This window comes from Alternaria metachromatica (genome assembly GCF_023757995.1).
Source record: "Alternaria metachromatica strain BMP 0045 chromosome Unknown scaffold_5, whole genome shotgun sequence".
NCBI classification, from domain to species: Eukaryota; Fungi; Ascomycota; class Dothideomycetes; order Pleosporales; family Pleosporaceae; genus Alternaria; species Alternaria metachromatica.
The window spans coordinates 1,804,268-1,821,611 of NW_026055496.1; the positions used below are offsets into that span (position 1 = coordinate 1,804,268).

Genomic DNA, 17,344 nt, shown 5'->3' on the forward strand with positions numbered 1-17,344 from the left:
GGAATGTGACCTCTGCTGATTCCCAACCTATCAGTATACTCAGAATGAGTTTTCCAGATCGGGCGCCCAGCCATGGGTCTAAATCTCTTCTTCGCGCAGCGCGAAAACAGGCTCATTCATCAGAGAAATGAGAGTCTGCCATTACGTAGTGTATTTGTTGCTGGCGATGATGAAGAGAAAAAGAGCGACGGCGAGGAAAATCGCGGTTTTGAGGCTGGGGCGGAGCGGAGCTTCGGTGGTGCTAGGCCCAATTGGGAGCGCTAGGGCAAGAACATCTGGCCGCATCGCCAACTGGTATCCACGCAAGTTCAAGTGCGTGAGCTTCCTACGACGTTGCATTATCCTGTGCAGTTGTTGCCTTGAGGGAGGAACACTTGACACGTCTCGGTATCTTCTGCTGCATACAACTGCAGCTCCCCGTCTCGCGCCTGCTACATTCACACCGCCCCGCCAAATCTCCCATCGTGGGCGCCCTCGGTCCCTCCACCACCAACCTTCGACAACCCTCACCCACCCCAGACCTCCTCGCGCAGCCCAGATAGCTGCAACCGCCCAGCATGGCCGACTTTGAGGCGCTCAAGGACCAGTGGAGCGACATTGAAGACAGGGATGGCGTCCGTCTCAGCTGGAACACGTTTCCCAGCACGCGCATGGTACGATAGACAAGGCCGGCGCGAGGGATGCAAGGCACTGATATGGTTCACAGGAAGCTTCCCGCCTAGTCGTTCCCATTGGTGCACACTACACCCCTCTCAAGGAGAAGACGGACACTCCGCTCCTCCAGTATGAGCCTGTCAGCTGCAGGGCGCCATGCAAAGCTATCCTCAACCCCTACTGGTTTGTCTGGCATAGTCTCTTACAACTTATCTCAAGCTGACATTGAGACAGTCAAATTGACATGCGCGCAAACCAATGGATATGCCCCTTCTGCTTGAACCGCAATCACCTCCCCCCGCACTACAAGGACATTTCCAACCAGCAGATGCCCCCAGAGATGCACCCGAACAGTACCACGATCGAATACCGCCTTCCCCGACCCATACCGAGCCCACCTATCTTCATTTTTGTTGTAGACACATGTCAAGAGGAAGACAGCTTGAAGGCGCTGAAGGACTCGATCATCATGGCTTTGAGCCTGCTCCCAGCATACGCGCTGGTTGGTCTGGTCACTTACGGTACAATGGTAGGTACAGGAAGCTACAATGAGTGTTAAAAGCTGACAGCCATAGACACAAGTACACGAGCTGGGCTACACCGAATGCGCCAAGTCGTACGTCTTCCGCGGAAGCAAGGACTACTCCACCAAGCAAGTGCACGAGATGCTAGGCCTTAGCCAGATGGCTCCTCGACCCGGTGTCCCACAGCAGCCTGGACGACCACCTATGGGCGCTCCAGGTGGCGTTGGCACGCGCTTCATCCTACCCGTATCGCAGTGCGAATTGCAGTTGACCAACGCTCTCGAATCAATCCAGCGGGACCCCTGGCCGGTCGCGAACGACAAGCGTCCCTTGAGGTGCACCGGTGTGGCGCTCAGCGTCGCTGCTGGACTTCTGGAGACGAGCTTCATGAATAGTGCCGCCCGCATCATGTTGTTTAGCGGTGGTCCAGCCACCGAGGGACCTGGCATGGTTGTTGGCCCGGAGCTGCGCGAGCCCATCCGATCGCATCACGATATCGACCGCGACAACATCAAGTACTACAAGAAGGCACTGAAGTTCTACGAGGGCCTTGCGAAGCGCATTTCCCACAACGGCCATATTGTTGACATTTTTGCCGGATGTCTGGATCAGGTCGGTCTTCTTGAGATGAGGGGTCTTGCAAACAACACTGGTGGACACATGATCCTGACGGATAGCTTCACCTCGTCCATGTACAAGCAATCCTTCGTGCGCGTTTTCAACAAGGATGCGGACGACAACCTCCTTATGGGATTCAATGCCGAATTTGAGGTGCTGACAACCAGAGAGTTGAAGATCACTGGTCTTATTGGACACGCTGTGTCGCAGAACAAGAAGTCTGTCTCTGTTGGCGAGACGGAATGCGGTATCGGAAACACATGCGCCTGGAAAATGTGCGGTATCGACCCTGAAGCCTCATACTCGATCTATTTCGAGATTGCCAACCAAGGCGGGTCGAACGTGACCTCTTCGCAGCAACAGGCTCTCATTCAGTTCCTCACATACTATCAGCACTCCGCTGGCCAGTATCATTTGAGAGGTATGAGTTCTCTGAAACGTGTTTAAGCTAAGCACGCATACTAAATATTTACAGTTACCACCGTGGCCCGACCCATGAGCGGCCCATCTGGCGACCCTGCTATCGCCCAGTCCTTCGATCAAGAAGCTGCTGCTGTCCTCATGTCGAGGATAGCAGTCTTCAAGGCTGAGGTCGACGATGGCCCAGACGTTCTCCGATGGGTCGATCGCATGCTTATCCGACTATGCGCTCGCTTCGCCGAGTACAGGAAAGATGACCCGTCGTCATTCAGGTAAGTCTTTCATCACTTTGGACATATAGTTCTCACTTGAACCTCAAATACTAACTACTAGACCAGGCTCGAGAAGAACTTTACACTATACCCGCAATTCATGTTCCATCTCCGTCGGTCGCAGTTCCTGCAAGTCTTCAACAATTCGCCAGACGAAACCGCCTTCTACCGTCACGTCTTGAACCACGAGGATGTTAGCAACTCTCTCATCATGATTCAGCCGACACTCGACAGCTACGGCTTCGACCACGAGGGTGGTCAGCCTGTTCTGCTTGACTCTAGCTCCATCCAAAACGAGACGGTGCTATTGCTCGACACATTCTTCCACATTCTCATCTTCCACGGCGAAACAATGGCCGAATGGCGGAAGGCTGGATACCAAGAGCAAGAAGGCTACGAGAACTTCAGGGAGCTTCTGGAGGCACCGAAGGAGGATGCCAAGGAGCTCATCCAGGATCGTTTCCCATTGCCTCGATTCATCGTCTGTGATGCCGGCGGTTCACAAGCTCGTTTCCTGCTCAGCAAGCTCAACCCCTCGACCACACATCAAACTAACAGCTATGGCGGTGCTGCGACAGCTCAGACCATCTTCACCGACGACGTCAGTCTGCAGACTTTCATGGACCATCTCATGAAGCTCGCAGTATCGGGCACAGGCTAGATTTGCTGTTCCTTGTAAGCTTAGTTGTCATCGATAATGCAGCGGCGAGGCAAAATAAGGGTTGTATGTGTGGTCTTTGTGTTACATCATTAGCGAAATGAAATCCTTGAATGTCTATATAACTTTGGGTGCGACCTTTGGTGATCTCTTCATATTTGTAGTCGTATGCTTCAACATCCTTGTGCCGCTCTTATATCCTCTTCTAGACTCTAACTACGCTCCATCCTTCCCCAGATCTCCGAGCCACTCATTCACATCTTACTGACATCCCAGTCTTTAGCCTCACTTCCCTGGACATGTTCCTCCGTCAACATCTCCCCCGTACCCGGGACCTTAAACGGCTCCGCAGGTAATGTGATAGCAATGAACCTCGCGGGCTCAGTTTCCGACGCGTTATGCCACTTGTGCATCGTGCCTCGCTGGATAATATGATCCTATCCCCAATCCATCAGTAACGTTGCAACAAAATCACGCGTCCTTTTGCGATACTCCCAAAACAACCCGAAACGGGGAATCCCCAAGGAGGAAAAAGGGAGTACGTACACCAGGCCTCAAATCCACCATCTCCCCAGTCGCAGTCTCCATACGAACATCGCCATGGGTGCAGATTACGTAGTCCATAGATACAGTGCGGTGCATCATACTCGCCTGCCCGGGAGCGAGGTCGCACACGATGAGGTGGGAGCCAGAGCCGTTGGCTACGATGCTGCGACCGGTGTAGCTTGATTCTCCTTCTGTGGAGGTATAGGCCAAGATGTCCTGGTCGTTTTGGAGGGAGGCTGGGATGGAGGATGTGGCGTCTAGTCGGGGTAGGGTTAGTATGGCTGCTTGATGGATATGTCGGCGGTGTGTAATGTTGTTTGAGTCTCGCCGGTGGATGGTGGTAGGGGTAAGACGTACATGATCGAGATGTTCCACCGATACCGGGGTATCCGTAGTACTGCAACGTTGGGCTCGAATGGACAGTGCTTTTACCCTCTGCGTTGTGGGTGATGATGTGGCGTTTGGCTGCGGGCAATGTGGTAACAGACTCGTACATTTGGGATGCCGCGAGGCGTGCGTCGTTCTCCGCCATTTTGAAGTGATGACTCTGATGGGAAGATGGGGAAATGAATATGACGAGGGATTGATAAAGAGGAACTCTTTACAGTGTGTTAGCAATGTAGAGTTGATGGATATCTTGGCGTAGGAAGCACTGTCATCTTATACGAGAACTATTCCCCCGTGCCTACTAGACGTAAAATCCACTCTACGGAAACTTTCTACATCCGGAAAGGTAGCTAGTGTAAGCGCGAATATTCTTCGTGCTCCTTCTGCATGAGGTTTAAATGTGGAGTAGAGACCAGGGGGGAAGTGCCCACTTGAGAAGTACCACGTCAAATCAGGTGGATGGCATGTGAAAAACACGCATAACGTGCGGTGGGAAACGGAAACTGGATGGTTGAATGCTGCATTGGTATGGATACGCTAAAACCACGTTTTGTCTACGTAACGCCGGCTCATCGATGAAGAATGGTGCAGGTGGTCGAATGCAGAAAGTCGTAAACTGCCGCGGCCATTAAACATGTACAACGAAGCTGACAGCTGTCAGAACTGACATCAGCGCGTTTAAGCCTTCGCCTTCTTGGCCTTCTTCGGCTTGGCAGCGGTCTTCTTCTCCTCGACCTCCTCGACGATGGGCTCGACGACGACCTTCTCCTTCTTGGTTCGCTTGCTCCTGGGCGTTACTTCTGGGACGGTCTCCTCGGTGACGGTAGTAGTCTCGACCGTGACATCCGACTTGCGCTTCCTGGTCTTCTTCTCCGGGGCAGACGCGGCAACCTCCTCCACAACGACCTCAGCTGCCTCAACAGGCTTGGCCTTTGCACCCTTCTTGCCCTTCTTTGCTGGCGCAGGTGAGACAGCCTCGACTACCTCTGTGATCTCAGTAACCTCAGCAGGTGCTGGTGCTGCTTGAGCCTTGGCACCCTTCTTGCCCTTCTTGGCCTTGGGGAGCTCAGCAGCTGTGGTCTCCTCAGTAGCCGTCTCGGTAAGAAGCTGCTGGGGCTTCGCGGCCTCAAGTGTAGTAATGCTGGTGTGCTTTGGTACGCTGTCGACAGTCTTGAGCGCTGGTGCTTCGAACTCGTAATCAAAGACCTCCTTGAGCTGCTTAGCCTTGCTTGTCCTTCTCTTGTTCTCGTTCTCCACGCGCTTCTCCCATTGCGCACGCTCAACACCGCGCTCCATCTCGAGACCGGCCTTCTTGTTGCGAGGGTCGACCTTGAACCGCTCATTGGCACCCTTGAAGAGGTCGGGGTGTACCTGCTCAGCAGGAATGAGGTGGACCTTGAGGATGTGACCGAACAGTAGGTAGTTGTTCATTGTTCGTGCGACGATGTCAGCGACTTCTTCGGACTGGAACTCGACGAAAGCGAAATGCTTGGAAGCACCCGTCTTCTTGTTGCGTGACAAGCGTAACCGGTTGACCTTGCCGAATTGCGAGAAGTACTGCTTCATCTGGGGCTCGAAGAAACCGCGGGGCACACGACTAAACGCATTGTTAGCAATATGTAGTATATAATGGACTGGTCCACATACCCAACGTAGAGGACACCGGGCTGGTTGGACTTGGGTGCCGCCTCCGCCTGCTTGATCGCTTTCCGCTGCTTGGCGCTGAGCTTGGGAACCTTTGCTTCTTCGTCAAAGTTGACGTCCTCATCGGCGTCGTCTGAGTCGGAGTCGCTGAAGCCAGCGAGGAGAGCCGCCGTCTGGTCATCTTCGGCAACATCGTCTGCGTCGTCTTCCACCGCTGTGACCTCGGTGACCTCGACCTCGGGTTCGGTCGCCTCCTGCTTCTTTCCTCCCTTTGCCTTCTTTGGCTTTGCGACTGTGGTGGTCTTCTCTACTACAGCGACGGCGTCCTCAACGGGTTCAGCCTCTGCAGCCTTTCCCTTCTTAGACTTCTTGGCCTTCTCCTTAGGGGCCTCTGCTACGACGGTCTCCTCTGCGACTACAGTCTTGCCCTTCTTGCCGCCCTTCTTGGGCTTTTCTTGCACTTCAGTGACCTCTACAACGGAAGCGACAGGCTCAGCGGCCTCAGTATCGACCTTGGCAGCGGCCTTGCCCTTCTTCGCCTGCTTCTTAGGCTTCTCTTGTACTTCAGCAACCTCGACTACCTCCGCGACGGGCTCGGCCATCTCGGCATCGACGTCGGCAGCGGCCTTGCTCTTCTTGCCCTTCTTCGGCTTGACAGGCTCGGCAACGGCGACGGGCGCAGCTTCCTCTTCAATGTCCATGAAGTCGGCGGCTTGCTTGCGCGCAGATTTCCGCGTTGGCTTGGCTTCGACGGGCGTGACATCGTCCGACTTTCTCGGCTTCTTCGCTTTGGGCGCCGCCTCTGATGCGCCTGAGACAAGTTAGCGACCGTGATCGGGAATTATTAACGTCGCAATTGCTCACCCTTGCGCTTCTTTCCTGTGGTGTCTTGAACAGCCATTGTGATTTGGTGTAATGGCGTGGGGTCTGTGTGGTCGCGAATGTTGTTACGCGCAAAAGTTCGGAGGAGAGCTCAGACGCGGGAACTTTTTTCGTGGCAGTCGCGCTAATGGACACTTGCCAAGATAGTCCCCAGCCCTCACCATTAACCTACAACTCCAGATACTTACCTCACACCAAGCGAAATACTTGAAACCGAAAAGAAAAAGTGAACGCCCTCACAGCATTTTACCAGGCTAGCAACTCAACTTGCTCTGTACACCGCCGAAGATCCAAAGTTCAACATGGCACCCGTTGTAGACATGAGCGACAAGAACGCGTGGGATGATTCTCTGCTGATCGATTCCTGGGATGAGGCGGTAAATGAGTACAAGGTAAGTTTCTACACGCGTCGTTTTCGTAGTTTCCGCGAGGATATCGACTAAACAGAACAGAAATACCACAGTATCCACCAATCAGGCAAGAAACTTGAAGACGTCCTGACGGAGGAAGAGCTAAAGGAAGCACGGGGGTAAGCAGCCCCCCAAGCCTTTACATCACGATACTAACGTTTCTAGGGAATACGGGGACCTGATGGATGAAGCGGAGGCCGTATCGGCAACAGCAGAGACCAGCGGTGTCGCGGATCATGAAGATGTAGACACGCCGCTGTCAGAAACCAATGGCGTTGCTCAAAGCGGTCCGTCGCCGCAGCAGGTACGTGTACATATGAAACAGCCCAGTACCGAACCCTGTCTTACGAGAACCAGGAACCAGATCTCTCCGGGAAGCAAGAACCGCAGATCCAATCGCCAAGTGCTGAGGCTCCTCCGGTGCCACATGCTGCCGGCACTCTTGCAGATGCCATGCCGCAGGCCATCCTTGGAACCGGTAAGTCGTGATTTTGACAGCCGTTACTTCCGGATGGTGTGGAAGTTTGACAGTTGGTGACATGCTGCTAACTCTGAACAGTGCAAGACGAGAATATGAAGAACATTATGATGTCCTGGTACTATGCCGGTTACTACACTGGTCTGCATGCTGGCCAGCAGCAGGCTCGCAAAGAGCCCCCAGCGACTCAGTAGCGGATCCAGAGAATGACGCATTTTGGAGGCAGTGCGCATCACACTGTGGCTGCCGAGCAAGTTTAGAAGACGAAGCAGACATATTGAGGCTTGAAAGTCGTTGTTTTGAACCAATGGGGTGAGGAATGCCATGGTCTAGTCCCTGCACGCGACTGACGACCTACACAGTTCGTGCCTCAACTCCTCGGGAACACAGGCTGCGAGATGAAAGCTTTGCAGTTTCCATGCGGCTCACGAGTTCCCAGCCCCATAGTCCAGGCATTCTGATTAGTTCTGTCCCTGCGCCTATAGCCTTGGTGGTTCTTAGATTACCGCATTCGGCTTGTCTGGCGAGAAGCGAGACGGATCTGCGACACCACCGCGACAGTCTCGAACCCACCTCCAACGGTTCGAGTCCCAAACACCCCCCGCCGTTGCGCCCAAGCAAGTGCGCATCACCAAAATCTCGCCATTCTTGCAGCCGATCAACGTTTCCCCCATGCCATGCCGAGCGCAAGGGGCTGGTGTTTCGCCATGTGCGCAACGGCCTGCACGCCTTCCAAATCCAACAATTTCATGCGTGGATTTAAGGAATAGACAATCCCCAGGCATAAACTTTCTCCTCATCTCATCGCTCTTGCCTCATAATACCAGTGCTTCACTGTCTCTTTCTCTTACTTCATCTGCTTCTTACTGTCCGAGCCGGCCCTCGTAGTGCCCTTTCAATCCTTCAAACCTTCTATCGTATATTCTAGTGCTTGCAGCGCAGGCTTACGTTCACTTTTACGACACTTTTACACGATACGCAATCTAGTCATAATGAAGTACTTCACAGCACTACCCCTAGCGGCCGTACTTGCCTCCGCCGAGATGCAGGTTATGAGCCTTGCCCCCGAGGTCGCAGCTGGCGCGATGACGCACACTGTAAGTACACTCATACTACTTACTATTGAACTTAATCTGACATACAATAGGTCGTCGTTGGTGGAGTCAAGCCCGTCGAGACTGGCATGGCACCCGTACTAGGATACAACCCCGAGTCCATCAAGGCCGCCGTCGGCGACATGGTCGTCTTCGAATTCATGCAGAAGAACCACACTGCCACTCAATCAACTTTCGCCGAGCCCTGCAAAAAGATGGAGGGAGGCATGGACTCTGGCTTCATGCCCAACCCTGAGGGCAAGGCTGGTGTCACATGGAACATGACCGTCGAGACAACAGAGCCGCTCTGTAAGTATTCTACATTGCATGATGACACGAACAACAGCTAACATCATCAAGGGTTCTACTGCAAGCAACAAAACGGCATCCACTGCGGAAAGGGCATGGTCTTCAGCATCAACGCCGCCGAGACTGGCGACAAGACCATGGCCGACTTCAAGGGCCTAGCCATCAAGACCAACGGCACCGGCCTCGTCGCCGGAGACCTCCAGTCCGTTGACCCCGGCGCCGCTGCCGCCCCTACCACCGTCACCGTCGAGGCTGGAGGTGCCGCCACAACTGGTACTGGTACTGGCACCGGTGCTCTCGCCTCCGCCACCGTCGTCGCTGGACAAGGAACCGACGGTGCCGGCCAGACCTGCTCCTGCCAATGCCTCTGCGGCATGGCCTCCTTCCCCGAGACCGCCGCCATCAACAACTTCGGTGGTTTCCCCGGCATGATCGCATAAACGCCTTCACGAATATAAACTTGGAGAAACGGTGTAATGAGGAGGAGCAGGAGAATGGATCGACTAGGTGTATGCGCTTGGTTGATCTTGTAGGAGAGGTGGTTGGTCGAGAAACAATATTCTTACGACGGGTTCGGGCAAGAAAGCTTCTGGTTTAGCATTTGTTCCCCCCGGATCCTTATACCATTTTTATCATTTGCTGGGGCGTTTCGCATTATACCGTAATCCACATGCTGCGATGGTAGCCGCGCGGTGGTGCTGTTTGAGTTAAAGACTTGATTGTAACGTTGTAAAAAAACTTTAGTATTAGAGCTAGATCCAAGAGATCGCACTTTCACAATCTTTGCCATGTTCAAAAGTGCTATTGGTGCTTGGTGTTTTGGTTTGAATCGTGGTGAAGTGTTGACTGTGTTGCATGGGGAAAGGGCGCAATGGGCTCCTCACGGCGTTCAAAATCAGAAATCGGTGTATTCGGTATATCCAGGAATCAATCCAAGCACACTCCTTCGCCTTCTAATCCAAACCCAGGAAACTCCGCTTCATGATGATAGGCTTCTAAACAGCTTGACTGTGACGGCGGTGGCGGCATCAAGATGTTGTCGTTTGTCGCGTTGCGCATCTTGTCTGACCGCTCATTTCTTAGCGCCCTCAGCGGCCCTCTTTGCCTCAGCTACACAGGCAGTCAGCGTCGCCGTCTTGAGAGTATCGCATGGCCTTTTTGAGGTCTAGGTGATTCGAAATGCGAGATGAGGAACTTACCAGCTGCCTGCTTAGCGCGCATGATCTCTGCTACGTTCTCCTTGGTGCGCGCGAATTCGGTACCGGATTGCTGCAGCCTGTGGTTAGCCAACACCCCTCCAGGCCTTTATCGCCAGTCTCTCCTGGATACACATACAGTGTTCTTGCCTTTCTGTTCAGTGGGTTAGCGATTTATTCTTCATAAGAAAGACGACAGAGATTGCCGATGTTCGTGGTGCCGGAAACGAGGCTCAAACATACCTTTCCAGCCTGCTCCTTGAGGTTCTTCTCCCTAGCCTTGTCGCGCTGGTTGCCACGCGCCATTTCGTCGTCTTTGTACTAGAAAATCGACCGGAAATTGTCCAAGGCAGTCTTCTTGGCTTTCTGTGCCGGGGCGTGCAGGCTGTTGCGGATTAGGATATTTATCGAGGGCGCGCTGAGGAATTAGAGGTTTGGGTAGTCAGCGCGGCGGAAGTTCTGATAAAAATAGCGCGTTGTTTGTTTCCGCTGGCCAATTGGGGCAAGGGCCAGAACGTGGAAAGTGGAAGCCGCGATTCGGGGCTTCTTCGCCACGTGCGGCGCCCTTCACGATCTTTCTTCTTCATCGAGATCGTTGATTACTTTCGCTGTCACATTCCGTTGTCGCACCGAAGACATGTGTTTGATGGATGTGACCTTCTTCGCTCTACGCATGTCGTTTGCTCCTGCCGCCTGCAACAGAGGGACGATTTAGGTGTCCCGACACCGCAATGCCTCCTCACCACGCACTCGCATCCCATAAGTCAGCTACACTGCGTGGATAGGAAGCGCCAAACATAGGATTTTCACACTCTCAATTGCCGAGCGAATCGCTGCAGCAGTAGCCACTGTGACTTGTCGAGCACCCCGCACAAGGCTGAAGGCTGACATTACAAGCCGTGGTGCACCTCGTCATGCGCGCTGATATTGTGCAGATAAGATGCGCCACCAACTGTATAAGAAGGCTGGACATTCTCTTCATGCAGCCTTCCAGCTGATTTCTTCTACTGTCGGCCGCCGCATGCAGTACACCCTATATCGTTTCGGTCGTCATACACGTTTACAACCTCTACTTGCGATACCCGCCTGCCGCTTACTGCATTCGGACATGGCAGCTCGATAGCTGCGGCGACAAAAAGAAATGGCTCAATATGTTTACCAGCCACTGGACGAAAGCAACGATGAGATCCGTCTCATCACTTTACTACCCGCGGCCGATCGAGATAGCGAAGTGATCTGCGACCTCAGCATCGTTCGACTTACAAAAGAAGATGTGCCACAGTATGAAGCGCTCTCCTACACCTGGGGTTCTGCCGAATCACCATGCCGGCTTCGCGTTTCGTCGAGCAGCGATCATAGCATCGACGTTACCGAAAACCTTGCGGAAGCTTTGCCGTATCTTCGCGATCCTGTTGTACCCAGAAGACTATGGATAGACGCTATTGCGATCAATCAGAAAGACCTAAGTGAGAGAGGTCAGCAGGTCCAGCGGATGGCTGACATATTCAGCTTAGCAGAAAGAGTTATTGTTTGGCTAGGGCTGGACGATGGCGACAGCAAGACAGTCATGGAAACATGCGAGTTTCTCGCTACGAAGGTCGAGGTCGATCATAAAAAGGGGGATTTGAGAAGTCTGTCCGATCAACCATACGATGCTCATTGGGGCGATATCAGAGAACAGCTTCCCTATGGCGTAGCCACCTGGCAGGCGATCATAAGCTTCTTGAGACGACCCTGGTTCCAGCGGCTCTGGATATGGCAGGAGATCCGCCTAGCTAAGCCAAACACAATAATACTGAGTGGCACCGACACGATGCCTTGGGCGAAACTTCAAACTCTACTGGGTTGTATCGCCTACAAGAGAAGTGTGCTTCCATGGAAAATACGGGAACTGGGAGACGCCGTAACACTCTTGAATCATTGCTTTTATCTTGCAAGTGCATTTGATGAACCACTTTTATCCTTGTTTATATTCATGCGACATTCTCGATGCATTGATCCGCGAGATCGTGTGTACGGTATTCTGGAACTGTCATCCAGAACGGGAACCCGAATAGATTTACGGCCCGATTACGAGAAACCAGTAATAGATGTATACATGGATCTGATGACATACTTTACACATAAGTGGAATCGCCTCGATATGTTGGGCCTATGCCAATACGATGAAACAATGGGAAACTGGCCCTCATGGATACCTGATCTCAGGACCTTGGTTACAAGCGCCCCCATGAATGCGCACGCTTCCGGAAAGTCCGCATGCGAGATAGCGCTTTTGCAAGACAGGGTGTTGAGAGCGACGGGATTGAGGCTCGGCAGAATTACCAAGATGGATAGTTTTGATGGGTCAATCAACGATGTCAATTCCAGTATCCGACGATGGGCGAAAAGTCTAGACATGGCTTCTGATTACGTCGATCGTAAACCCATAGCCGAAGCGTTTTGTCTTGGTATTGGCGGAGGTAGCGTGTCGGATCTTTACGTGCCACCTTTGAAGACGGTTCCAAGTTTAGAGTCAATGCTAGCGTTTTTCCAGGACATTGTAACGCTCAGTAACAACGAGGTCGACACGTATCAAAGAGAGCATATCTTATCAGAGCACGTTTTCCAACAGTGCAATCGGCGAGGGTTCTTCACGTTATCCTCGAATCATTTCGGCATAGGCCCTTTAGGCGCATGCGAGGGCGACCACATATGCGTCCTGCTTGGGTGTGACGTTCCCATGGTCATTCGCGCAGTTTCAGATGGGAGTTACAAGGTCATTGGAGAAAGCTACGTATCTGGACTCAGTAACAACGAAGCATTCTTGGGTCCCTTACCAAGTGCATCTAAGGAGGTGGTACATTATGACGCGGAATCAGGGAGATACTTCTGGGCCTTTCTACATACGGAGACCGGCATGATTCAGGTCGAAGATCCAAGATTGAACCATGAATTGCCATCGGGATGGCGTCGAAGAACTGATACACAAGGACAATTTTGGCAAGAGTTTAGCCATGAAAGTGCACCAGATACATGGACGAGGCATGATCCGAGATTGACGAGATCAGAACTGCTAAAGCGCGGAGTGCCGCTGGAAGACATCGAATTTTCGTAGTCAGCAAACACTACCATCTCATGTTGCATTACAAAAGACTGTTACTTCTACCTAGGTAGCAATGAAGTCCAGATTCGCGACCTATCCGTAACATGTTCAAGCAGACAAGACGTATCGTGATTAGTGCCAAGTGCACACCAAGATTTGCGGATGGGAATTCTATTGCTCGAGGACTTGCTGTGTCTTTGCGAGCTGAGCTTTCGAAAGCTTGAAAGCGATGTCAATGGTGTGAAGGTAGTATGGCTCGTGATGTGAGGCAAGGCGGCGATAAGCGGGGCTTATCTGTCAGACTACGCGCTAAGCGAGACCCTGATCAAAGTGATCGCGCTCTCCCGCGCTATTTGCAGAACATTTCCCCTCGCCTCTACACCAACACATCCACTCGATCCACCACCATGCCTATTTCCAAGAAGGACAGAGTACGTTGAATAACCAGGCTATCTACACAGTATGGGATTTACTGACACCACCCAAGATCCAGCGCGAGCACAAGAAAGCCGACAAGGCTGGCACCCGCGCGCCAGTCAAGGCAAACGGCCTGCCCGTCAAGGCGCCGAAGCCGACGTCCATCGTAGGCACTCTTGCGCTTCCCAACTGATGCTCTTGCATTGCACGGCATCATCGCGCATAGCTGACCACCCAAACCCACACAGTGCCAGAACTGCCGCCGCGAAATCGTCAACACCAACAAGGCGCAGCTCGAGGCCCACGCCGCTAGCCACGACGCTACAACATGGCCCAAGGAGAAGTGCTGGCCCAACGACTTCTGAAGGACTGGAGTCAGCTCTGAATAAGAGGCTTGATCGAAATTTGTGGAGGCACACGGACACGGATATCTTCGCTATGAAGAGTGAACAAAGGGAAGGCGAACGGCCTATTTCGCTTCACGATGAGGAACGTCTTATCGATACATGATCAACACACAGTCCCAAGGAAGGACATGTCACACTGTGGTCACGTACGCTCGCTGTGGTAGCCGTACGTGAACGTAGCGTGTGAGCAGTGAGTGGCTACATGGAAGATTCAGTATTTGAACGGCACCTGTACCATACCCCAAAAAGAAATACCTTTACTTTACGCTATATGGCTGCACATGAAACAACTTGGAAGGACTGGTCTGGCCAGCAATCAGGGTTGATCGCCTCTCCAAATCTGACATCTAGCCCTCAGAGTCTGTCCGCAGGAGTGTTCAAGACACGTAGCTAACACCACAGCGCTAACCCAGGACCCTCCCGCTGTTTCGCGATAGCAGCGGTGATCGTTCCGCTCGATCCACTCCCTCCTCTTCATCGTCGCCTACGCGCTCAACGTCTCCATGGCTACTCTTCGTCCTCCAAACAACATACGCGTAACCAAGCGGCGGATAGAAGAATACACTACACAATATCAGCCCACGCTCACTTTCGAAAACGGTCGCGGACTCACAACAACAATAGGCTGGCGAGCGCATCGCGCTGGACTCGTCTCCTGACAATCTCCGGTTCCGTGTAGTAACCTCGATTGGGGCCAAACGCAGAGTCCAATATAAGCCAAAGCCATAGACCTGTTGCGAGGACCGATTTTGCGACCTCGAATGCGAACACCTGGAACGGCGTTGCAACCGCCTTGCGCTGGACGTACACGATGAACACGATGCCGGCGGACATGAGCGCCGTTATGGAAGATGCACTGCAGAAGTTAGTTCATCTGCGCATGAAAGGATTGGTGGATTGTGTCTGTGGGTTGACGGCGCACGTACAAGAAGTAGTAATAGTTCTCTTCGTAAGGAAATATCATTTCACGCCATGCAAAGAAGCCCAAGATGACCATTGTGGGTACGGAAACGATAGCTTGGAAGATGCCAAAGCCACGAAGAGCCTGCTGCCCAAGGGGGCGGCTTTCGATACTCGCCATACTGGTGGAGTTGTTCAAGTGTGTAAGCTGATGGCTCAGTGAACACGACAGGCAGAGGAAAGGCCTGGGTTTGCTAGTATCCTACTTAGAATTGGACGGAATGTTGTTGTACCTTGTACTCTCGAGACCTGATAGCGCAATCAGGTGCAAATGCTGCTGCCTGGCGTGTGAAACATCGGACCTGAAGATTGTGTGGCGCAGCCTGAACATCCTATCAATGCGGCCAAGATATGCGGAAGTTCGCCTCACTGAGCCGTGATTGCATGCATATTGATGCTTTGCCAGATAAGAATCAATTTACACTGATAAGCTACTACGCCTCTCACTTCTTCTCCAACCTCTCCTTCTCATCCTTCAATATCTCCTCAACCGTATCCTCAATACTCGGTCCCTTGGGCTGCCAGCCCACCAACTTCTTCGCCCTCTCCGCCTTACCCCTACTGTTGAACCCCCAACTCACAGCCTCGAAGCCCGCCTGCTCAATCGCCTTATCCTTACCCAGCTGTTGCTCTTTCATCTCCTTCTTGCTAACAAGGCCCAGCTCAGTTGCCTTCTTACCCATGAGACGCGCGAGATCAGCCCAAAGGTGCTCACCGTTCTCAACAAGGTAGTAACCCTGTTCGTTCCAGAGCTTGGCGTCGGTGTTGTTGTCCACCGCGGCTTCGGCGAGTAGAACGAACAGCTGTGCGAGGTCCGAGACGTGGACGTTGTTCCAGCGTGCTTTTCCTTGGCCGATGATGGGGATGTATTCGCCAGTCAAGATGAGGTGCGCAAGTTCATACGCTTGTCGACTCCTGGTATTCGATGGGCCTCGTCCGCGTCCGTAGATGGTGGGTGGGCAGAGGATAGCTGTCTTGACTGATTCTGATCCGGCGGAAAGTACGAGGTCGTCGACGTTCTTGTGGAAGGCGTCTTTGGGTAGGCCGGTTAGGTCTTGCACGGCGGTCCAGTCGTTGTATTCGCGTTCTGACCATTCGCCTAGCTTGTTGTCGTCGCGCATGGTTTCCCAGCAGAGGATACCGGTGCCGCCGGTGTGGAGCCAGAAGCCGGGCTTTTCTTTGGAGTGGCCGGATGCTAGGCCCTTTGCGATGGCCTTTGCGGCGCCTTCGTGGTCAGATGCATCTGCGGTGTCTGCGATTGTTAGTGTTGACCTATGGGTGAGGAAGGCTATGGGCTACTCACGAATGACTACATCTGCCTTTGCTGCCTCGTCTTCCAAAGTCTTGGAGTCGTCCAAACCACCGATGACGATCCGCACCTTGGGGAAAGCTTCGGTGACGGTCTTTGCTTTCTCCTCTTCATCACTTTCAGCATAATGCCCCCTTCATCATGAGGAGGGTGATAAGTACCTGTTCGCACTAGAGCCGCGATCTCGTAATCAGAGTGCTTGTCATACAGCGCAAAGAGGGTGTCGCCTCCAATGTACCCGGTCGCGCCGGTGCTGCATGGAGAGTTAACGTCAGCAGAGTTGACAAGCTGTGCAATGTGTATACATACAGGAAGATCTTGGGTGCCATGATTAAAGAAATTAAGGTTCTGAATATGAGCTCAAGTTCTTTAGGATCTCTCCTGATGCTTGGAGCTGATACACTTCATATCATAGATGTAGCGCGACAGCTGCGGGTGACGTCATCACGCTAGAAACATCGGGACCACTGGAAGAACGTTTAATCGCACGGCAAGCCTCGGATCTAGCCCTCCTGGTGGTGCACCTCAAACGTCACTTTCGCTCCTGTTGTTCTTATTAATGATTTCAAATGTCGATGTATCCTGCAAGAGGCTGGTTAGCAAATTCGTGGCGCGCTGCATAGCCGCACTTTTTACAACTTGCATCGTCACAGCGCGTACTCTTCTCCGTAGATCATCCTTCACTTACAAATGCGGTACAATGACATATCGGGAGGAAAGAACACCAGCTCTGTGCATACGCTTGGGCTAGTACAGGTACATGCGATTGTACCCCACCCCACGATCTCGGTATGATCCGGCCATGTCGTTTCTGGTCAGTCGTCTTTGGCACTTACCACGCGCCACCGGTCATGAGGTCGCATGGACTGTCACATTTGATACGTGCTATGACGGTCTCAATGATGTGTATTTCTTGGTAGGCGGCCCTAGAACAAGTATCTAGGCAGGATATAGGGCTCTAGTATGCCCAGGTGAGACTGCAACATGACAGTGTATAGTACTTTGATAGAACGTATGCTGCCGAGGGCGGCTCTCGTTCTAGCAGATGGAGTTGATAGCATGTGCTGATTCGTA

At 52.7% G+C, this 17,344-nt stretch overlaps 5 protein-coding genes across 5 annotated transcripts; 2 read left to right on the plus strand and 3 right to left on the minus strand.

The window, feature by feature from the left end:
- Window positions 1-557: 557 nt before the first annotated feature.
- On the plus strand, window positions 558-3,149 carry SEC23 (GTPase-activating protein S23; the record flags this gene model as incomplete). Its single annotated transcript, XM_049330476.1, has 6 exons — window positions 558-653; window positions 707-837; window positions 889-1,183; window positions 1,230-2,217; window positions 2,272-2,488; window positions 2,555-3,149. 6 exons carry the CDS (start codon window positions 558-560, stop codon window positions 3,147-3,149), a joined length of 2,322 nt encoding a protein of 773 aa, XP_049190972.1.
- Window positions 3,150-4,757: 1,608 nt separating this feature from the next.
- Window positions 4,758-5,422, minus strand: J4E83_003542 (uncharacterized protein; the record flags this gene model as incomplete). Its single annotated transcript, XM_049330477.1, has 2 exons — window positions 4,758-5,263; window positions 5,416-5,422. 2 exons carry the CDS (start codon window positions 5,420-5,422, stop codon window positions 4,758-4,760), a joined length of 513 nt encoding a protein of 170 aa, XP_049190973.1.
- A 219-nt stretch (window positions 5,423-5,641) lies between these two features.
- Window positions 5,642-6,624, minus strand: J4E83_003543 (uncharacterized protein; the record flags this gene model as incomplete). The annotated part of the gene is made up of 3 exons (XM_049330478.1): window positions 5,642-6,534; window positions 6,588-6,594; window positions 6,619-6,624. 3 exons carry the CDS (start codon window positions 6,622-6,624, stop codon window positions 5,642-5,644), a joined length of 906 nt encoding a protein of 301 aa, XP_049190974.1.
- Window positions 6,625-8,485: 1,861 nt separating this feature from the next.
- Window positions 8,486-9,336, plus strand: J4E83_003544 (uncharacterized protein; the record flags this gene model as incomplete). Its single annotated transcript, XM_049330479.1, has 3 exons — window positions 8,486-8,590; window positions 8,641-8,896; window positions 8,948-9,336. 3 exons carry the CDS (start codon window positions 8,486-8,488, stop codon window positions 9,334-9,336), a joined length of 750 nt encoding a protein of 249 aa, XP_049190975.1.
- A 6,068-nt stretch (window positions 9,337-15,404) lies between these two features.
- J4E83_003545 (uncharacterized protein) lies at window positions 15,405-16,599 on the minus strand (the record flags this gene model as incomplete). The annotated part of the gene is made up of 4 exons (XM_049330480.1): window positions 15,405-16,213; window positions 16,265-16,378; window positions 16,432-16,523; window positions 16,580-16,599. 4 exons carry the CDS (start codon window positions 16,597-16,599, stop codon window positions 15,405-15,407), a joined length of 1,035 nt encoding a protein of 344 aa, XP_049190976.1.
- Between the last annotated feature and the right edge of the window lie 745 nt (window positions 16,600-17,344).